This window comes from Acanthopagrus latus, chromosome 20 (assembly GCF_904848185.1).
Source record: "Acanthopagrus latus isolate v.2019 chromosome 20, fAcaLat1.1, whole genome shotgun sequence".
Classification (NCBI taxonomy): domain Eukaryota; kingdom Metazoa; phylum Chordata; class Actinopteri; order Spariformes; family Sparidae; genus Acanthopagrus; species Acanthopagrus latus.
Genome location: NC_051058.1, coordinates 3939030 through 3961827, shown reverse-complemented (window position 1 = coordinate 3961827; position 22798 = coordinate 3939030). Strand labels below are relative to the sequence as shown.

At 42.5% G+C, this 22798-nt stretch overlaps 1 protein-coding gene across 1 annotated transcript in view; it reads left to right on the top strand.

The window, feature by feature from the left end:
- Positions 1–22798, top strand: part of myo15b (myosin XVB) — a 42445-nt gene that overhangs the window by 12031 nt on the left and 7616 nt on the right. The window contains exons 16-50 of the mRNA XM_037082583.1: positions 231–362; positions 622–747; positions 823–900; positions 2792–2940; positions 3353–3398; positions 3493–3617; positions 4122–4236; positions 4333–4508; positions 5627–5720; positions 10281–10343; positions 10488–10545; positions 10666–10790; positions 11350–11445; positions 11538–11773; positions 12838–13007; positions 13104–13176; positions 13313–13495; positions 13591–13700; positions 15395–15462; positions 15773–15845; positions 16424–16456; positions 16557–16655; positions 17066–17169; positions 17263–17532; positions 18441–18519; positions 18935–19048; positions 19153–19321; positions 20084–20165; positions 20320–20593; positions 20725–20831; positions 20930–20989; positions 21122–21197; positions 21367–21485; positions 22229–22344; positions 22593–22734. Of these exons, the coding sequence (XP_036938478.1) occupies positions 231–362; positions 622–747; positions 823–900; positions 2792–2940; positions 3353–3398; positions 3493–3617; positions 4122–4236; positions 4333–4508; positions 5627–5720; positions 10281–10343; positions 10488–10545; positions 10666–10790; positions 11350–11445; positions 11538–11773; positions 12838–13007; positions 13104–13176; positions 13313–13495; positions 13591–13700; positions 15395–15462; positions 15773–15845; positions 16424–16456; positions 16557–16655; positions 17066–17169; positions 17263–17532; positions 18441–18519; positions 18935–19048; positions 19153–19321; positions 20084–20165; positions 20320–20593; positions 20725–20831; positions 20930–20989; positions 21122–21197; positions 21367–21485; positions 22229–22344; positions 22593–22734 (4140 nt within the window). The remainder of the gene's footprint in view (positions 1–230; positions 363–621; positions 748–822; positions 901–2791; positions 2941–3352; positions 3399–3492; positions 3618–4121; positions 4237–4332; positions 4509–5626; positions 5721–10280; positions 10344–10487; positions 10546–10665; positions 10791–11349; positions 11446–11537; positions 11774–12837; positions 13008–13103; positions 13177–13312; positions 13496–13590; positions 13701–15394; positions 15463–15772; positions 15846–16423; positions 16457–16556; positions 16656–17065; positions 17170–17262; positions 17533–18440; positions 18520–18934; positions 19049–19152; positions 19322–20083; positions 20166–20319; positions 20594–20724; positions 20832–20929; positions 20990–21121; positions 21198–21366; positions 21486–22228; positions 22345–22592; positions 22735–22798) is intronic.

Here is a 22798-nt window from a genome sequence, read left to right as displayed (position 1 = left end):
ATGCTATTATGATAATTCCAGCATTGCCACAGTGACAAAAGAGAAATCAGCACAGCTGAAGACAGCACACTGCAAATGTCATAATGAAAAACCCATCAATGTTGACTGCATGAGTCGGGGTAAAATTTGAAAATGAGATCTGGACAAAAGAGCAGCTTTAGCAATTGCCTTCGAACACTTAAACTGAGTGCAGTCTGCTATGTTACTGTGTGTGTGTGTGCGTCCTGCAGGAGGAGTACAGTACAGAACAGATCCAGTGGTATCCCATGCCTCTCAAGAACTTCCACTCCTGTCTGGAGCTGATCTCCTCCAGACCACACGGCATCCTCCGCATACTGGACGACCAGACCTGCCTTCCCCAGGTGCACACACACACACACACACACACACACACACACACACACACACACACACACACACACACACTTTAATCCTCACACCTAAATGCCTAACCCCTGATCTGTCACTTGAAAACAAAAAGACACTTGAAGAAAAGTTATGACACACTGTTACCATGTTGTTCTACAGCTGACTTTGTGTGAGAGAGTGTTAAATATTAAGTAGTGAATGTATGTGTCTTTTTGCTACTGTTTAGATGTGGTTCCTTTTTTTTCCCATCAGGCCACAGACCATACCTTCCTCCAGAAGTGCCACTACCACCATGGGAACAGTCCCTACTATGCCAAGCCCAAGAACCCACTGCCAGTCTTCACTGTCTATCACTATGCTGGAGCTGTCACTTATCAGGTATTGGGCACAGCACACCGCTTTGTGCAGCAGCAGCATTTTGTATTTTAACTTTTAAAAATACTCTTTTCCCAGGTTCACAATTTCCTGAATAAGAACCACGACCAGTTCAGGACAGAAGTGCTGGAGCTTTTCGCCAGGAGTCGTTTAAAGGTGAACTGACCGCCTTGAGATGCGTTCAGGGTGCTGAGATGAGCCTTTTGCTAAATGTGTACAGTGGCTACAGAGAAGCCTTAGTTGAACCTCTGCTTTTGATTACATTATGTAGTCAAATTACACACGTTTGTGTATCAGTCATTCAAACTGTAGTGTCTTTGAGTTTAGTGGAGTTCAAAGTGCTTTACGGATAACTAACAAATTAATGGACTCGAGACAGTAGACAGATAAACAGATGGGAGATCAAACCATACGAAAAGTAAAAATAAAGAGACGGATTCAAATGTGAGCAGAAGTACAACATGTCTGTATGCTGTGTATGAACTGCAATAGCATGTTTTCTCGTGTCTTTTCCATTTTGTTTGTTACATGTATTTTCCCAAAGGATATCTCCACCAAATGTGCACAATTAAGCGTGTAGACAGTTTTTACGTAGCACTGCTGCATAATGGGAAATGTAATATAAAGCCTTTTGTGGCTCCAGAGGAAGCTGCATGCAATCTGATTAATTGCCTCCAAGGACGTGACGTAATGGCTGAATGGCAATATGGAAACAAATGGTTAAGATCAATAGAACAGTGTCACGTTGGGGTAAAAGGGAAAACTATGGAAGGGGAAGGTGGACCCAAATGCAGTTATACACCAAGGCAAGGATAAGGAGAACAAAAGGCGCGCTTTAATTAAAGCTGTTACGAAAATCACAAGAAGACAAAACAGGGCCAAAAAGCAAAACAAAAGGCAACAAGGCAAAGTAACAACATAACATCTAAACAAAGTAGCAAAATAAAGCAGTTCAACAAAGTACAAATCAAAAATCAAAGTTCAAATCAAACAACAGGAACCAGAAATCAAAATCCAAAACATACCAAACTGGGATGGAGCATGGGCATGGAGCATGGAGCATGGGCATGGAGCATGGAGCATGACAGGAGACAGCAAACAGATAGCACAAGACAGAATCCACAAGACAGAATCCAACAAACAGAATACAAAATCCACAAGACAGAATACAAAATCCACAAGACAGAATCCAAAAAGCACAAGACAAAATCCACAAGACAGAATCCAGTGACTGGGCGAGGAGTGAAGGAAACACAGAGACTAAATACACACACACACTAACGACATGACGAGGCATAGGTGAGGAGAGAGGAGGAAGGAAACCAGGTGTGATAATGAGGGGGAGGAGCACAGAGGAACAGACCAGGAGGGAACAAGACAACAGACAGAGGGAGCCAGAGGGGAGAACTTAAAGGACACATGAGGGCATGGAAGATCAAAACAAGAGACACAAGACATGGAGAAGGCAAAACGAGACACAAGACATGGAGAAAGCAAAACAAGACACAAGACATGATACAAGAAGTAAATCAAATATAAGAAACCAAAACCCAGACACAAGAACAAAACAAAACAGGAGTCATGACAAACAGAACCAGAGATGTAACATTTTATATTCTACACACACACCCACACACACACATACATTTTTAAAATGATTTTTCATGATCAAATTATGTTGCCTATATCGCTCAAAATGCAACTTGAGGCTTTATGATATTATATAATATAATGATATAGAAGTAGATTTCCCCAAGACCGGAAAACCCACTTTAATGTGTAAAATGAATAAATAAATAAACCTGCCTTGCCTTCATGTGCTGTGTGTCCTCACACAGATGCATTGCAATTATGAGATTTTTTTTTTGTAATTGGGAATTTTTTTGTTCTAATTGGGAATAACAGATGTTGTTATGATCACTTTTGAAGCTGACGTGCATCAATATGATTTATTGTTTTCTCCAAAACCATATCTATTGAATTTTAACACATTTTGACAGTTCACTTGTGAATGTGCGCGTTTTCCTCACATGACTACGTTTGTCAGATGGTGTCTGAGCTGTTCCGGAAGGTTCAGGATGGTTACATCCAGCAGAGAGAGCTGGGCTGGAGAGGGAAGGGTCTCCGCCAGCAGCCCTCCACTGCTGCCTCACACTTCCTTCAGTCTCTGACCGAACTCACCACCCGCCTGGAGAGGTAAAACAGACCGTAACCCTAGGTCCAAGTGTGTCACTTGAAGGTATTCAGTTTGATTACATGTGTTTAAAATCAAACAGCTGTGGTTTGTTGAGTGAAATATGAGAATAAAAATAGTTGGTTTAAGTTTGTAATGTTTTCATCTGGTGTGAATCATCGCTGAAAGAAGTTCTACAGGAGACTCCACAGTGACACATCATACAGGTGTGAATTATTTGTATCAGGATGTTTGATGGAAACATGTCAACCACACATAAACCTGTACTGGTTAGTGCTCATTCCAGATGCCTGAAGTTGGTAATGCCTCTTTTTGGTACCAAGTGCTATAAAAAAGCTGTCACATGCTGCTGTAGGTCTAAGGTTAATCATGTTTCCTGATCAATAATCTGTGTCAATGTTCTTTAACTCTTAGATGCAAAACCACTTTTGTCCGTTGCCTGAAGCCAAACTACGTCAAGGTAATGCTCGACACTTTACACTGATGATGACCACTATCGTAACATCGGGCGTCGGCGTACGACCATCTACTGTGTCTCACGTGTCCTCTGTTAGCTTCCCGGGATCTTCGACATAGACTATGTGTCAGGTCAGCTGAGGCATGCTGGGATGCTGGAGACCATCCACATCAGGAAAGAGGGCTTCCCCATACGAATACATTACGCCGACTTCATTGAGAGGTACTGCAAACGCACGTCGCCGCCCCACGTGCACCATTACAACGATCTGACCAAAAGGAGAATACCACAGTGTATTTAATCACAATCACATTGCAATCTCTGTGTCAGTTCTGAAATGCAGCATATGAATTTCTTCATTTGCACCATTAAAACAGAATATGACATTGAAGATATGTACAGATGTGTCAAAATGGTTTCATCCTGATATGGATTTGATTGTGTAAAGAGAAGCCAAAAGATAACATAATCATAAGATAACACTTTTCAACCGCCCATCCCGATCATATCACTCCTTCAAGGTTTATTTAGATATTTCCTTGATGTGTTCACGTACATGTATTCATTTAACTAGTGTAGAATAGTTACAGTACCTCAATGACTCATTCTCAAAAACCACCTAAATACACCTGATTTTTTTTTTTTCCAGCAAGATAAATGCATTGATCTCTGGAAATGAACAGGAATTTGGAAAAACACAAGGTTAAAGGAAGCGTTGCGTTTCAGATACGGGGTGCTCCTGACCCAGCGGCTCCCTGTGGCGTCAGACAGAGAGCAGACGGTGGCTCTGCTGGACACGTTCTGTACCGAGGAGGGACAGTACCAGCTGGGACTCACCAAGGTGCCTCCACGCCCAGTTTGTGACACGGATTTTGACCGCGCGTGTCAGCATGTTTTAATATGTGTGTGTGTGTGTGTGTGTTTGTATCTGTGGTAGGTGTTCCTCAAGGAGCTTCTGTACCAGCAGCTGGAGGAGAAGTGGAGCAGCACCCAGACCTGGGCTGCCGTCACCATCCAGAGGAACATAAGAGGCTTCCTGTGCAGGAGGAACTTCAAGTTCTTCAAACAGAAAGCCATCGTCATCCAGAGCCACATCAGGGGACACCAGGCCAGGTAGGGAGGGCAGAGAGGAGAGGCTACCAGAGTATCATATCAAGCTGCATCTGGAGACATAAGAGTCATTATTAATGACCCTCACCCCAGATGTAGCACGAATGCTCTCTGTTGTGTTTTTTCCCTTTTCTTGTTCAGCTTATTTTTCTTAATTCTATTTACGATTCTTAATGACAAATACTGTTGTACATGTCCTGAAATCCAACTTATATAGTAAAGTGCAGTCAAGTTAATTGAAAAGTACTTACTGTAAAGGAAGAGCAGAGGAAGAAACAATGAATGATAGAAGGAAAGAAGAAATTAAGCAAGGAAAGGAAGAAAGACAAGAAGAGAAGAGAGAGACAGAGAGACAGACGGAAGGAGAAGGGAGGAAAAGTGGAGAGAATGAGCACAGTACCAATAAAGAAAAAAGAAGGAAGGGGGGACTCTTGATATAAAATCTAAACAGAATATAGTAGAATAAAAAGGTGGATAACAAACTCCAGTTCAGTGGAAAATGCAAGCTTTTCCAGCCATTAAACTTCTCCCCTGCTGTATTTTCATGCATGGCATCGGTTGTGATTCCTGAAAATGAACAGGAAAACATTATCCTGTGTTGCAAATGGCCACTTGCCTGTTTCAAATGTCAGATTTCAGTGTTGAAGGAGCTACTATGACATTATGAAAGCTTTGCAAGTTACCAACGTTACTAAAGAAAGCTCCCCTAGTGAGAAATCTTCTTAAATAGCGACTTCCCTGAACATTTGTTGAGAAATTGTAGTGATTAATGCAAACATTTGAATATTTAAGATATTCAAAATGTGAGTGTATTCAAATTAATTAATTAATTAATTAAGAAATTAATCATTTGTTCCGTTTAAATTCTTTGATACTCAGGAAGCCCTAATGTGTCCTAATGGAGATGTTAAATTACTTCAAAACTGAAGTGCAATAGCATTTTCATTCACTTAAACTGGGAGATGGAGAGATGGTGGTGAAAATGTGTCCGTATAGTGAAGGATGAATGAGAGAGGAACAGAGGGAAAGGAGGGGAGTTAGTTTTTTCACCTGCAGGTTGAAATCAGGTCAGAGAGTGATGTGCTCTGTGCTGTGTGTCGCTGCCCCCTCTCTTCTTCTAGGAAGTACTACAAGCGCCTCAGGCAGTCATTCACCCAATTCTGGGCGGTGATGATGATAACCAGGAACACCATCAAGAGGCGCCATTGGAGGAAGGTAGAGAGAGATATGAGAGAGAGAGAGAGAGAGAGAGAGAGAGAGAGAGATTCCCACTCCTTGGTCTTGACTGGGTGTCGTAGCAACCCTCTGTTTGCTGACTTTATTGTGCTATAAATCTTTGCTTCAGATCTCTCTTACACAACACCAGCAGCTTAACTCAGCGGCCTGTGAGGTGGAATAGGAAACGTATGGCCATGCCCTCTCAGCGATAACGCTCTGACGTTCACCTTTGGGGTCAAAGTGTTGTTTTGTTTTTTTTTACTAAGATCCCCCTTTCTGTCTTATTTTCTCTCAGGTGGCTTCAGCCATGGAGCTCCTTGTACTGTGTCAGTGGTCGGTTTACGCAGTTTCCATCTATTGACATTTGTTTACCCTCAGTGAATGCCGGTGATTTCTTTACCAACCTTATTATTACAAATGTATTTATTTCTTCCTTTCTTTTTCTCTCTAGAAGTCTTACGAGTTCTGCAGATCATTTCCATTAATGATGCAGTTCCCCTCAGCTCTACAGCTTTTACAGTTTTGGTTTAATCAGATTGGAAATGTATCGGCCCTTTCCTAAGCACCGGCCGGTTTCTTTTTCAATGTAGCGAAAAAACCCTTTATTAACACCACTGTGCATTTTCTGCTCAGCACCAGGCTGCAAAACAGATCTGCTCGCTGTTGGCGCCACCACACTGCTGTGGTTGGTGTTTATGATGGTTTAGTCCGGCTTGGTGAATCTCACTCCAGTCTGAGATTGGATTCAGACTCAAATGACTGTTCCCTTTCACTCTTATGTTAGGGAGATGTCTTTTTTTAATACAGTGAAATGCGACATCACTCATACTAGCTGGACACAAACATGCAAATATAGCTCTGTGATTGGTGGATGTGTGAAGAAGCAAATGTCTGCTAACATGTTAACAAGAGGCCAACATGTTACTTCAGTGATTTAACAGCGTCAGAGAAACAGTGTCTTTTGCGGGATAATCCACAGAGCTTGTACTGAACAGTTTTGAGTGGGTCTCCTACTGAATGAATAGTCCAAATGAAAACTGTCAACAACTGTGAGTTCTGTCTATCGAACGCAGTGGACACACTTTCCAGAGAAAAGTGTTGCTGTTGAATTGAATGTCATTTCTGAACGCAACTTGAGCTCCCCCTCGTCACGTTGAGGCGGAAATCTCAGAAACAGATATCTAATGTTGAGTGAACCAGCCCCGATATGTTGTTGCCCTTCTGCATTATGCTGCACGGATTTAGGACTTTGTTGATTGTGTGAGTCATTTCAATATATTTACTTCAGTTTTATGTGAGTGGTTTGCTTGGTTTAGGCTATTTGAATTTGTCTGATCATTTTCTACTAATTTCTGTAAAGCACTTGAAAGTGTGGAGTGTGTTTGATATAAATGGAGATTTACAGGAGATTTTTTAAGATCAAGATTTTTGGAGGATTTCCTTTCGTAGGATTAGGACTCTGTATGTTCATACAAAGAGAAATGAAAGCTGGAGTAGTACATGTGTGACTGTTGACTTGCTTGTGATTATAAACGATGTGTGGGGTGTGTTTGGTCCTGTACATATTTATTCCTCAGGAGTATTACAGCCCCTTCATAAAATGTCATCCTGTTCCTCTAACTAGCTTTCTTATCTTGAATTAATCATGTATTACACACACACACACACGCACACACACCCTGCTTACGCCTCACGCTCCGGTCTTGGACTTCAACCTCTCTCAGTGAAATTTGAAGCAGCCCTGCATCTCTCTCTCCGCCCTCTGAAACCTGTCTGTCTGACTTCCAGCTCCACAGCTCTAACAGGTAGGCTGCTCTTCTTCCTACTTCCCATCTGCATCAGATCAGACGCAACAATGTTTCTTTCAGCATTTTAATGTAGTTAACTCAAGAAAGTTTACACCCTCAGTATCGTGACATTAGGGACTGTGGCAGTCTGTTCCATGTCTGTGTCTGTGGTCTGTAATCATGTTTCAAAACAGTCTAGAGACACTCGAGTTCAGCGGGTGCCGGCGTGTTTCATCTCTTCTCTTTTCTTGCCACTGCTGCGACCGAGGAGGACCATTTCGTTCTTTTTGTCTTCCCTTCGCTGCAGTTGTCATTCTGTCAGTTTAGCTGGTGTTATTGTTTTATGAGGCTTGGACTATGAACAGAGGAGCTGTCAGGTTTCTGCTCACAGATGGCCTGTGTCAGCTGTTCAAGCCTAGTTAGACTCATCATGAAATGAAAAACTACCTTCATACCTTTCATACGATGTGAAAGATGAAGCTTGACTAAGTACATATTTATTGCGGAGCTGAATGACATTCAATTCCACTCTTTATACATCCTCTTGCTGAACATACAATAATGTCTAATTAGCTTTTAACTATGTGGTTGCATACGACAGATTAATCACACACTGTTCATATATGAAGAGCAATATTACAGTGATGTTTAACTGGGTTTAAATGGAACACTGGCAGTTTTTACAGTCATTAAAAGGCCACTCTTCTGATTTAACACATCAAGTTGAATCAACTTGTCATGAGCACTGCTAACCCTGTATATTATATTATTTTGTATTATATTATATTATATTATATTATATTATATTATATTATATTATATTATATTATATTATATTATATTATATTATTTTTTGGCATCTTTTATTCATAAATCCTCTGTGGCTCTGGAGGAGCTTTAAAAGGCTGAGGAAATAACCCTGATGATGTCACAGCAATGTCATCAGTGTTATCTTGGGTAGTTTTTACCAGACAGAGATGCCCTCATATAATATGTTATAGGGTGGCATTATGGGAAATATTGTCCAGGGCTTGGAGGGCTAAGGGAGTACAACAGTGGCTATCTCAGAGTTCTTTTTATGTTCAAACCTTCTCTCAAGATGAAGATCATATAAGATGAAAAGTCATGAGGTCACAGAGGGATTCCAAGGGATTCATCCTCTGGGGATCATGAATGCTCGTACAAAAATTCCATAGCAATCTATATGATTATTGAGTAGAGCAGCAAGAAGGTTCTGTGCTCACCTCTACAGGCCTGTGTCCAGTTTGCAGGGTCTCCTTGTGTCTAATTGGATTTCCTTTGGATGCAAAGGTTTTGTCACATAGCATGAGGAGGGTTTGTCTGTTTGTGTTCACCAGTGGAGGTAAAAATCCCCTGATCCCCAATATGGGGATTCTGATTGGTGACCCCAAAACTAGAGTCCACAAGGTTTGCATTCCAATACTGAAAATAGCTGGATGATATACAGTGTGTGTGTACTGTCTCAGCTGATTGGCTTTATTTCTGTGGTGGCCTTGAGGTTCAAGACACGACAACATTTTACAAAACCTGATGATATTTCACAAAACAAAATAACAGCCCACAAAATGTGACATGTCAGATCAGGGAAAAGGTGGGACGGCATTTCTTGTTTGTGATTGGACGGAACCAAGGCGGCGTGCTGACCGCTGTTAACTGTTGGCAATAACCTAACTGTGGATAAATACAGTAGATGTACATTTTCTGTCTCTATTGTGAAGTACTCTCAGCATCAATCCTAATTATTTCAAGTGCGTCTTGTTGTATGCAATGTCATTGTCAAATTGTCATTGTCAAATGTTGGGGGGTTTTTTTGGGTGAAAAATCTGAAATATTTTTGTCTTTTTTTCCAAATGATATTGTTGCTGTTAACATTTTAGGAAATGATTTAGTGTGGCTTGATTTGCTCTTTATGGTGACACAATTGTTTGACTTAGGAAAGTCAGTCATTATAAATCCTCTCATGTGGAGGTAGAACAGGGTTGGGCTGCCCGTGTGTTTGTAGAGACCCATTCTCTTAAGTTATTTGATGAATGTGATTACTTAAGTGTTTGCTGCATGAATATGTGTGCACACCCTTGTTGCACTTTCCAGTAACTACTTACCATTCTGGTTTTTTTTTAAATTTATTTTCAAATATTTCCATTTGGCTCTTCATGGCTTTATTTGAAAGAGGAGCTTGAGAGGTGACAGGAGACGGGATGAGAGAAAGGAGGGATGACATGCAGCAAAGTGCCATAGGTCAGACCTCAAACCCTGGAAGCCACAGAGAGGACACAGCCTCTGAACATAGGATGCACAAACTACCAACTACAATAATAACAACCACTGACCATTGACTACATATATACTGGGAGGAATAGCGTCACACTAAGGCAGCTCCTTTCTGTAAGCAGTAAACCTCCTGATAAAAAACAAACCTTCTGGACTCTTGGAACTGTGTGGACTGTCATATGAGGCGGGGCAACAGGCCTGTGGGTGTTGCAGGAGTATATAACAAGATGTGTATCTAAGAATAGTTCTGATTGAACACACTGGGCTGAGATGTGGAAGTGTTGAGCGCGCTCGATGTACCTGAATAACAGGAGGATAACTCATCGGAAGAGTTACACACTGAATCAGCAGCAAGCCTCAGGTGAAGGAGACTAAGTCAAGGACTAATGTGTCTTGAGGTGTATGAAATGTTGGTCGCAGGATATGACAAGCAGCATGATTGACTAACCGTCTGTGTACGTGTGTGTGTCCATTTCAGGAATATCACGAGAAAAACAAACTAAAGGCGGTGACAAAGACTAAGTCCATCTCTTCTGGAATGGTAAGGGAATAAAATGACCGATTTAATCCCGTGTTACAGAGATGGTACTGTAATGTATCATCAGAAATTCAGATTCAAACCCAACCTAATTTTTCTTGTGGTATCCGTACTGTAACAGTTGCTTTACGTTGTTTTCCTGGTTAGGATGTGGGGATGTTGGAGATCCCTGCTGAGCTGTCAGCCAGGCTTCGCAGTGGAGCAGGTCAGTCTCATATTAAAGCTCTGCTCGAGTGTTTATTTGATAAAACTACTCTGCTGGCATTGGTTTTTTTTTTGTTTTTTTTTGTCAGTTTGTGATTGTCTTCCCATCTCTGTCCACCAGGGCAGCAGCGTGGTTCAGGGGTCACAGAGGTAGCACCTCCACAGGTGAAGGCAGAACACCGGCTTACCCTGCCTGTGGATATAGACAGATACCCTTTCTCTCGCTATGCCAAGTCCATGTTAAAGGTGAGCAAGTCTGGAGCACACAAAATACATATTCATCGTTTATTATACACTTGTCTGATACCCCTCAATACCTGGGAAAGGGTGCACTTCATTCACTCGTCAAATGACGTGAATGAAACACATCAGGAAGCAACGCTTAATTTGACCACTTTCCTTGTACAATGCAATGGTTTGATGGTGTAGAAATGAGAGACTTTGTTGTGTAGATGGCTTTCCATCCCTCTCTGTTAAAGCAGTGCTTGAACTTTGTTCAGTCAGAGCTGAGCTCAGAAGAGAGACTGAAGTAAAACGCTAGACGAGTGAAATGTTGTATTTATTACATATTGAATGTATTCATCAGTAGCGCAGTTGAGATGGAATAGATCTGAATGTATTGCAGTGCATGACACAATTGCTTCTACTGGAAAAAGTTTGGAGTCTGGAGCCCTTTCATGTCTGTAAAAGCATGACTTTAATATCGCTCTGGACAATAACCATACAAAAACACACGACATCCTCACACTTAGATGGATGAAAGTAAACTGATTGTATATTTTGTCTAATGTTGTGTTCTCCTCAGGATACATGGTGCCAGCCTCAGGGATACCCCCTCCAGAGACCCCTCACCCCTCTGGAGCCTGAAGATGCCAGAACTGCCCTGGAGATTTACAAACTGGTATACGGACGCCGTAGCGTTACATGAAATTGCAGCAGATCGCTTTTATTCTCGCTTGTTTCATTTTTGCCTTTCAATCCTTCCCTCCTCAGATCTTGCGTTTTACAGGCGAGTCAGACCTCACTGACTGGCAGGAGCAGATGCTGGGGAACTACATAGTGGAGAAGGGCCAGAGCCAGCCAGCCTTGAGGGATGAGATCCTGGCCCAGTTGGCTTACTATACATCGGGCCCACAGGAGGTGCAGAACAGTCTGAGGGGCTGGCTGCTACTGGTCTGCTGCCTCAGTGCCTTCACTCCCTCACCAATGCTTGACAAACCCCTGCTCAAGTAGGTGCTACACTTTGATTAACCTGTCAGTGAGGTAGCATCTTTATAGACTACGCCAAATACTCATGGTATAAAGTCATGCTGCAGTGCATATTAACTATGGGGCATTTAAAACAAAGGTCCCATATCGTAGAAAGTGAGGTTTTCATGATTATCAAGCATGTAAGTGTTGCATAAAAACTGTCGAAGGGTAAATCCACTGAAAGATTTGCGTAGCCAATATTCAGTAAGTGTGCCTTCGAACGAGCTGTCAGGACTTCCATGAGCTTGTTATGCCACATCTATACAGTCACAGCTCTCAGTCACGCCCCCCGTGGCCATGTGAAGACACCAGCACAGCTAATGCACAAACACGGTGGGCAGTGCCTGCTCAGGCCTGTGAGAGGCGACAGAGTGGACTGGGCTTTCCGGACGTGGGCCCCAAAGAGACAGATTTCATAACACTGATCAACTCAACATTTTCCAGTAGATACCCAAAATAAAAGTACTGCCACTCTCGTGCCATTGTGGGTATTTTTTGGCAACTTCCGTAAATGACTTAAAAAGTTTTGGCATCTCCAGCTCCATGAGTCAGAGGGCATTTTAGTGTGGCTATAAAACCAACCTTTGTTCACCCTCATTCAGTTCAACATACTCTGGTTTGAGCTACTCGCTTATGGTAACTTCTGTTAGCTAATAGACAACCGAAACCAATTTGAAAGAAAAGTGAAAGTTTGACTTTGTTGGGTCGAAATATGATGCCAGAGAATGCTAATTTTGTTACATGCCCGATTTGTAAACAGGAAGTGGTTTCAGCTACATGATTGTTTTGCTTGTAGTGGTCTGAAAAACCAATGCAGCTTGGTGCAGCTTTAAATGCAAAACCTTCCATGGTTAGGCGTAATCCTACTGGTTTATTGTTGGCCTTTTGAGAAAAATGTTAAATAACAGTAGAGAACACGGGTGGAAGATGCATATACTGTCACAAGCCAAACACTGCCATAGAGTGATTAGCCATTTTGTTACTAACCTTGCCTGAAAAACACTTAAATCGCTTGACTCAGTCTGCATTATTTGGTGTGCAGGTATGTGTCTGACCAGGGTCCAGGGGAGTACCGCTCACTGTGCCAACACAAACTGCTGACATCTCTGCAGCTCCCAGCTCCCACTGCCCGAATCTACCCCCCCACCAGGCTGGAGTGGACCACCAACCAGAGGAAGGGCACCATGCTGTTGGATGTACACACCTTCAACGGTGAGACCGACTGAAGAGACTTTCTCTGAAGGAACATCAGACATCAGAATGTTTGCTGTTAAACACTTATACCGAGCCTTTGGTGATCTTTCTCAGATGAAAAGCTGACAACCGAAGTAGAGTCTTGGACCACAGGGGAGCAGCTGGCCTCCTGGCTTCTTCATTTCAGGTACTCTACATCTTCTGAACATGCAGTATGTTTATCTCTCTCTACTTTTTAGTGTTTCGACATGTTGATATTCAGTGGGTCATCCTGCTACAGATAGGAGTTTTCATTCCTCTCCCTGTGTGTTGGTGTGTTGTAGAGGGGTTCAGGAGGCGGTGCACGGCTGGTCGGTGTCACTTCTTAATGATGATGGCTGGTCAGACCTGGCTGGCTCGGACTTTGTCATGGATCTTTTGGCCGGAGCTGAAGCTGAAGTAATGCCACCACCCGGGACTCCATCGTCTACTCACTCTGACTACCTTTTCAGCAACCAGGGAGACAGGTAAAGCAATGTGGCTACAGTAGTTTCATGGGCCAATTCAGGTCTGTGCTAAAAAACGTGCCAACACATCGATGTGTCTCTGTCTGTCCTTATAGGAGGCCTGTTACAGATCTGGATGACTCCATCCCACCTGCACCTCCTATGCAAGCTCCTGGGCTGCCTCCTTTTGAGGCCCGGCCCTGGGGCAGAGATTATCCACAGGAAGGTAGGTGCTGCAATGTCACGCTTCAGTTACATTTTTATTAGATCTTTAAACAGCATCCAATACCCTCTTTCCCCACTCCTTCCTGATGTTGGAATTGAGGGTGCTGCATCTGACATGTCTTTTAACAGTTTCGAAAGCCACAGCCTGACAATCATGCCCACTCTTTAACCCTTTAAAACATTAAAAACATTCTTTTAAACATCATCAACAGATTGTGAAGAAGCATTGAAGTTATTTCAAAGACGTTTATCAGCTGGGTTGCAGAGATGTGTACTTCTTACCGGCTAGCCCCTTTGTACCGCAATAGGCAATTGTCTGATGTCAGAGCTGCTGTAAATCACCTCCATACTGTATCCCTGATCTTCTAAAACATCTGTCAGTCTTGGAGGCTGTGTTCACTGGGAGACCAATGAGCATGAGTCTGGTTGATCTGAGCACTGTTTCCTGCGGCGACCTCCCCTGTGTTTGTAAGGAAGTGGTTCAGGCAATACTCCAATAGGGCCACTAAGGGCTACAGCTAGCTCCGGCAAGTGGCTGCAGCCAGAGATAGCAAACTGTTGCTCACTAACAAAAAGTATAGCGAGCGGCAGTTGCCCTTTACTCTTAGTGATATGCTGGTGATAGTTCTGGCCATATCTCACATTGCTCCTTTAAAGCACATACTGAAGGCCTCCCAGAGGCTGTTACCCATTACTACCATCTAACATGTTCACAGTCAGAGAGCATGGACCTGCAAATGTGACTTGCCTGTAGCAGCAGGACTGGACTTGATATTATGTGTCTGGTTGTCAGGGCTCCATTTGCAGGCCTTCTGTTGTTTTGATGTGGACAGATTAGGTTTAATTTATTTGTCAAAAGTGCTCAAATCATTACACAATCCACAAATGTAATCAAGTGACTTTATAGTGTTCGAACTTAAGGTTCAGTTACCATCTGCGTAAAGCAGGCACGTGCTTCCAGAGATAGAATTACGTTACGTAGGCAGGTTTAGAAATGGACACGTCACCTTAACTACACAGCTAGCCAGCTGCCTAAATATATGCGTCAAAATATATCAGAGAATATGCATCAATTATTCTTCAATTGTCATGAATAATAAAACTGAATCAGTTCATTTTTTTTGCCCACTTGTGGGCAGTGCAACAAGCTATAAACACAGCATGTGCCTGTTTTCTTATTATGATGTTGAGTCAGCATATAGTTGCCGATTTATGGAAAAAGATTTAGCATTCAGTTGAAGTTGTGTTCCAGGTCACCTGGAAAATAAAAGTACCATTTTTACCCTGTCTAGCTGTGACCAGTGTCCACCAGCTCCTGAGAGATATATTTTGCTCTTGAGCTGCTAAATGCCCCACTATGTTGACCTGCTAGTTGGTAGCTGAGGTCTTGTGTATTTGAGAACCTGGGAATGAAACCTGTTTTTCATCAACTGAAACAGAATAACTTTTCAGACTGATCATTTTGTCATTGTATCAAAAAGAAGTTTTAATATCTATTATGAGCGTTGATATTGTGTCCCCACACTGGTTACTCCTAAAATAACATATTTAATTTGTTTAGTTGAAGGTGGCAGAATACACACACTGTGCACACAGATGTACAAGTGTTGATGGAGGGGTTCCACTAAAGAGTATTTCTGTCCATGCCCAGCCACATTCTTTGTGGTACTTATCTGTCTTCCCCCCTGTTTTCAGGCCGTGGTCGACAGATGGATGCCTACGTTGATCACCTGTTTGACCCCGTGCTGGACCAAGGACCTCCGGTCAGTGATGTCATCACATTTATTTAACTAGTTCAACTGTAATTATTGTAGATATTGTGTTTTCCTGTCCCTGGAACGCTTTATACCAAAGGCTGTACTAAGCGTGCTCATTGGTCTCTGATGGATTTGGTATCTCTCCCTGTATCTTATTACTGAGTGTGTGAAGTCTCTGGTTGTGTTTCCTGCTGTCCTTCTAGAAACTGCGGCTGCTATGTCACTTACAATGTAATGCATTACTTTGTGTGTGTGTGTGTGTGTGTGTGTGTGTGTGTGTGTGTGTGTGTGTGTGTGTGTGTGTGTGTGTGTGTAGGACATGGAGAGAGTAGCCATGCTAAACCACAGGATGAGAGGAGGAGGAGGGCTTGGACCCATGTATGGAGCTGGTATGAAAACAGGATTTCCTGCTACATATCCACAAACAGTCCAAATTATGTGGTTCATGGTTACACTATGGTTTCAATATAAAATATTGTAAGGTAGTAAAACAGCTTGAAAAGTCTGAAAACCTTTGGGTTCAGGTTTCTTTTAAAAATACCTTAGAAGATCTTAAAATACATAAACACAGTATGTAACACGTTGGTGATCGACGATCCTCTGCCGTAGTGCTGTTGTTAATGGATTTCTATTGCACTTCGGTCCGTATGATCATGAAACTTTTATTTCATTACGTGTTATGTGGTAAACAGGTCTTCAAAAAGCTTGAATTTATTTTGGTGAACTCTGTGCTGTTACGCTTAACAGTATATAACCAAGAACTACAAATTAGCAAAGCTACAAGTATTAGAAATAGAAAACACTAAGAACCGCAAAGTAATCAAGCTGGTAGCTGCATGTGTAGGCTAAAATGTCAAGTAGTAAATATACAACTGTACCTGAAGTCAAACAGGAGAATATTTTAGATTTGATAGTCTATTTTTTATTTTTTTATTTTTCAGTCTCTGATAATCCTGTTTTTTTTTAGGTATGCCTATGACAATGCCAGGCTATGCTATGGGTAAGTCAGAAGTCTCCTTTGTATCATAAAGCAAGTGGCAGAAGAAGAGACGATCTTTCAGTCCTCTTATCTTTACGTTGCTGTGTTCTCCTCGGCTCAGGTGGGGCGGTTAACCCAATGATGCCCGGCTATGGCGCAAATCCCATGATGCCAGCCATGCCAGCCATGCCAGCCATGCCAGCCATGCAAACAATGCCAGGTAAGCTCCCTACATCAGTCGTCACATCCAGATGATCCAGCCAGTGCAGAGGCAACACAAAATCGTACAAAGAGCTTATTTAACAGCAGTAAGATTAAAGAAAACAAATCAAATGACACACGGTGACACACTGTCATCAGCATTAGATGTGCAGATTTCTTATCATCCAACCATATGTTTACTCAGAAAACACATTCATACTTTAAAGCACAGAGTAGTATTGCATTTCTATCAACAAAATGGACAGTCTTAAATTACAGGGGTGAAAAAACAAAAAAGCATACTTTGAATAATTACCACAAAGAATATGGACTTATTAGCAATGACACAAGCAGCTTATTATGTCCAGACAAATTAATTCGAAGGCATTTAACAGCGTGTCATATTCTTTCATCACTAATCCCACACAGGCATGATGATGCCTCAGATGCCCATGGCCGTCCCACCTGTTGCTGACCCCATGCAGATGGCAGCAACGCAGCAGGCCTTCATCAACCAGCAGGCCGCTCTCATGGTGAGGAGAAGTACACCTTAGCGCACTACTCACGTAGCACCCGCTTACCACTCCTCCGACTCTGGAATTTGGTGTCCTTTTCCACCTCTTCAGGCCCAGCAGATGACCATGCAGGCGACGAGCCTGTCCCAGCAGCAGATACAGGAGCAGCAGAGGAAGCAGGAGATGCAGCAGAAGAAGGAGGAGCAGAGGCGTAAGGAGCAGGAGAGAAAGCAGCAGGAGGAGGAGAGGCTGCGGAGACGTCGGTCCCAGCGGTCGTCCAGGGACCAGTCGCGCTCGCCCTCCCCTCAGTCCCCCTCACCCCCGCCTGCCCGGCACAGCGCACCTAAACGCTCCTCCAGCCGCAGAAAGCCTGTGCCAGAGGTATTTCTCTGAAACATGGCACATGTTTTTGTAGTGTACTTATAGTGTATGTATGTTCAGGTACACGCCCTCCCATACCTTACATTTACTACCAGGCTTGTATAAGTATGTGCGTGTTTTTTAAAGCTTTTCCTGCTTTATCATGTAACAAACAGTAACGTTAGCTAGGAAATGGTTGAATGCTGATGATAGCTTTTTTTTTTTCTGATGTATTATCACATATGCAATTCTGCTGTTTTTTGATACTGATTTTCACCATCCACTGTCTTTTCAGTGGAATGATTTGTCAGGTTACCTTGATTTTTATGTCCTAAAACCTGGAATGCAGCAGTTTGACATTATAGTTTTGAAAAAAGAGCATTTGAGCTTCCCGCGGTGAGTGTGACGTCAGAGGAAAATGGCTGCTGTGTAACAATAATGCGGAAACAAGTAAGATTAAGGGAAGAAACAGGCTGAAAATGCAAAAGAAAAACAATGCAGTAAATACACTTAGGAAATTGTCAAATTAAATGTTGAAGTAAGTAATTATATTAAAAGAGAAGAATCAATGTATCACTTTTTTTGTAAATTAATTATTGCCTGCATTTATTTTGAATAATATTTTTGGTGGATTCAATGATATAATAATTAATCTACAGAGTCATTTACTTCTTTATTTATTCTTGATGTTGGCATTTTCAGTCCTCTGTTCTTTTGCCACAGAGGGATCAGATATATGGACACACACATGCAACACTTGTTAGTAGAATACACTCATTGCTGGTTTGGTTAAATGCATGAGAATTTTAACAATAAGGAAAGTATGAAATTTCCCGTATACAATATATTTTTGAATCCTCTAAATTTGAGTCACGGATGTCAGTTGGTTTCCTCCTCATGTTGTGTGACCATGTCCATTTCTGCCACAGCCAGAAACAGAAGAGGACGTGCCAGAACCCGAGGACCTGCAGTCTTTCAGAGATAAAAAAGAGTACTTTCAGAAGATTGGTGAGTAACGATGACGTGCATTTATCAGAAATAGCTTCTTTTTTACCATAATATCCTCCAAACTCTCCAACTGCCTCTCACCGACAAACATCCCTTCCTTGGATCTTTGACTTTGAAGAAGGCTGAAGAATGTGAACATGGTGGGACTGATTTGTGTTTGCTTAAATGTTAAGTTTGAACGCCCTGCCCATTCCACCCAATCACGATAGAGAATTAAAAAAAAGACGGTCCTGTCAGCTTGTGTATGCACAGATGAGACCCTCCTGTTTGCTGCTAAGTCTGCCGATTACCGCTGCCTGTTAATGTGGTGACTTGGAGAAGACGGAGATGATTGCTAATTGCAAAATGGTCGAAAGTGAGCTGAAATGACGACCTTCCTCATTCATCACCACCTGTCTCCTTTACTGTCCTCCAGGTAAATCCAAAACTCGTAAGCCTCGGCCGGCCAGCCCCAGCCCACCCAGGCAGCGGCAACGCTCCCCACCATCACCCCGTCCACCACCCCCAGCTCCAGCACCCAAACCTGAGGGTACGAAAAATAGAAGTTCAAATAATAATACTAATATTAATAATGTCATATTTTTCGTAATAAAGGAATATTTGGATATAGTTTCTGTCTCTCATCTCCCACAGTTAAAAGTCCCCGTACACCTCCTGCCAAAGAAGAAAACACCCAAAGAGAAAAACCTGTTCCAGCCCCACTCGTAAAGCCTCAGCCTGAACCCACCTCCAACATCCGGGAGATCATCAAAATGTACAACAGCCGACCCCAACCGGAACCCAAACCCTTTGAGCCCGTCAGGTCAGTTTTAATGCTCAAAAAAGCGGCGGAAGGTCGAAGTAGAATCCATGATGTAATATCCTGCTGAACTCTGCTTCGACTGTCCACCTCTTTTTTTTTCCCTCCATGGAAAGTTTGAATGGGAGTGAATGTCACTCTGTGGTGAGAGAAATATTGGAAGGGCATAATGTCTCTGTCCCCTTGTGGTGCAGCCATTTTGAGCTGAAGTCTGAAGCTGTCCTATCAACAAAGCCATACAAAGGCCACGAAAATATTTTTCAGAAAATGAAAAACATATGATGTGTGAATAAAGTAGGATGTGTAACATTTTCAATATATAAAGTTTTAAAATTGTTTTCAGATTTTCATTCTTTGAATGGAACATAGTTAAAATGTTGTCTAATAAGATGCAATAAACTTCATAAACTATTACTCAAAGAGTGAGAGAGAGGAGGATGACATTCAGCAGTGGTCCCTGATGCGATCTGAATAGGCCAGATTGTGCTAACATGGTATGATATGTTATGATATTTTCCCTAGACAGCAACAACACCCATAACAATCAATTTAACTTACTTTTCTAATTTCCACTTTTAATGAATGAATGAATAATGAATAACCATGATTTGTAAATGTGTTTTCCTCTCATACTGCTGGACCAGAGACCACCAGGAGACGAAGTGCCAAGAGGTTCCTGGGTTTCTGATCCCACTGTGGTCTCATCTGTCAGAAATGATCACTCCTGTAGTGTTTCGTGATTCACTGTTTTTATCATCTTCACAGGCCCGTACGATATATTGTGAAGAAGAGTGACCCCAAAGAGGAGGCTCTTGCCAAATTAAAAAATGCCGCGCCACGAGAGAAGGTTCGGATTGTCTGACTGCAACTAAATGAATAAATAAACGTATCTAAATTTGTCTAGAGAAGAAAAGTTATTCTGTCAGATGTGTTATTCTGTCTCGCTGTTGATGATATACCGTGTACTACATCCTCACATTTGACTTTTCTTCTACTTGCAGAAACGGTGGGTGCCTCCTCCGCCAGCAGTCAGGCCCAAGCAGCCACCTCCTCCCAGGAGCGCCTCCCCTTCGCCTTCTCCCCCCTCCACCAGAGGCCGCCGTCAGTTCTCCAACGACATGAGGCAGAAACAGCGCTCCTTGGAGGACTTGTTCAGCTCGCAGCGCTCACAGCAGCCTCCGCCTCCTCCCCCCGACTCCCCACCGCCTCCTTTGCAACCAGCGCCCATCCTTCAGAACATCCCCGAACCACCGCCCATCGCTGCCCCGGCTCTCAGTGGGTGTCATGTCCTCTGTGCACTGTGTTTAAGTGAATTTAAGGCCTCTCACAAGACGCAAATGCTGCGAACTTGCGTTTTCACCCAGTGTCATCCAGTTTGACCTTTATCTGCTGTTTACTAACTGCAGATGAGATGCCAGATGAGGAGGACATCCGCTCCCAGCTCCACCCCTTCTCCGCTAGTGTTTACTTCTCTTACTCCTACATGCAGGGGAAACTGTTCATGCGGAAAGAAGTGAGATACACACACACACACACACACTCACAAACACACGCATATATACACATAGCCTATACATCTCACTAACCTCAAGTATCATTATTTGTGTGCAGGTGTTTTACCCTAGAGAGATGTTCAACCGGCCCTACATCCTCAATCTGTTATGTGAACAGGTTTGTACATTTACAGGCGTCATCATGTTGAACCTGATCATCTGCAGATAAATATGTATGCGTTGTTCATTATCTACATTCGGAGGCGTAAGACATCACACTCCCCACATGACCACTGTGTGATGTTTTTAGATCATGAGGGACACCTACTCCGACAGCTGCGTGAGGATCAGCAGAGAGGAGAGGAGGAAGATGAAGGACCTGCTGGGTGAGAGTTCAGTTGGATCATTACGAAGACGGATGCTACAGTGGCTATTCAATTGTTGTTGCTACAAGCTTAACCCATTCACAAGTGGATCGCAGGAAAACGCAACAAATCCCCGAATATACAGTATATCATGTCTAATCTTTCGCCGTTGCTGTACTCCCTATGATAGCAAATTTCAATGTGGGGACAACTATAAGCACCATCCAGAATGACAACATGAAGAAGAGGATTGTCATTGCCGCTCGAGACAACTGGGAAAACTACTTCACCCGCCTGTTCCCTGTGAAGGTGAGCACATCAAAAAGTTATGTTAAGCTGGAGATCATATGGGATTTAAAGCATCTCACGGGGCATCTTTACTCATATGACACGTTTCAAACACAGAGACATCCAAAGTGCCTTACATCGCCAAAGAAAAGCTTAAAGGTGCACTATGTAGTTTTGTGGAAGAACTGTTAGGCCATGTCCACACGTACAAAAACAACTTCCCCCGTCTTCCGTGGTTCAAGAATATTTGCGTCTAAAGGTTCCATTGGAAACAACTCAACAGGCTGTAGTTGATATTCCAGGCCTGTAGGTGGTGCTTGAAATTCACCAAAAACAGATTATTATTACCTCACTGATATTGTAAATATTGAAATTCTGAGGTTTAATTTCTTCTACAGCACTACTTAGTGCTCCTTTAAATGTGCTAATTTGCTAAATCTGCTGCTGGAGGGGAGTTTCCAGTCAGTTAGAACTGAGGAAGCCTCTTGGAGTAGAGGTGAAACATCTTCAAGAAACTGAAACAAGTCCAGCTGCCTACGATACCGCGCTTAGAACTGCCATGACCTGGATGTCTGAGAACCTTCATCAACATATAGATATTTATGTGAGGAATTGTAATGATGTAATGATAAAGCAAAAGCTTCATGTATGAAGCCTTTTTATCATATGTTTGTATAATGACATATATGGAATAAAAAATATAATAACAGGTTGGAAATTCCAGTAACCTCTCATGAATATTAATAACTATGTTTTCGTTACAGGCGGACAGCGGGGACACACAGCTTTTGGGTGTTTCTCATCGTGGGATTCGTTTCCTGAAGGTGGTCAGAGCATCGGGTATCAACACCAAACACCTCCATCTTCTCAAGAGCTACAGGTATACATGCAGCCTACATACACAAATACTGTAGTAACTATACGCAATATCATGTGTTTGATTGACAGGCAATTAATTTGTTGTTAAAGTGTAATAAAAATAATGAATAATGACAGTGATGATATACAACAATTGTTTATATTCACAATGTTATGGTATTATTTGTGTGATTTATCACCAATCTAATGTGGTCAGTTTCAGCTCAGGTTTCTTGTACAGGAGATAAACTCAGGTCTGCATGAATGTAGTTTTGCAGAGCTGCTGTCCGTTACGCTCCAGAGTGGAGACAGAGTGGAGCTGGAGCTAAAGAGTGAGAACTTGCTGCTGCAGTCATCCAGAGCTCCTCAGATCGCTGCAATGATCCAACTCTTCATCCGGGAGGTCATCAAGGTACTTCATCGATCTTTTATCATCATCATTCATTTCTTTTTTTATTTTTCCTTTTGATGCATTT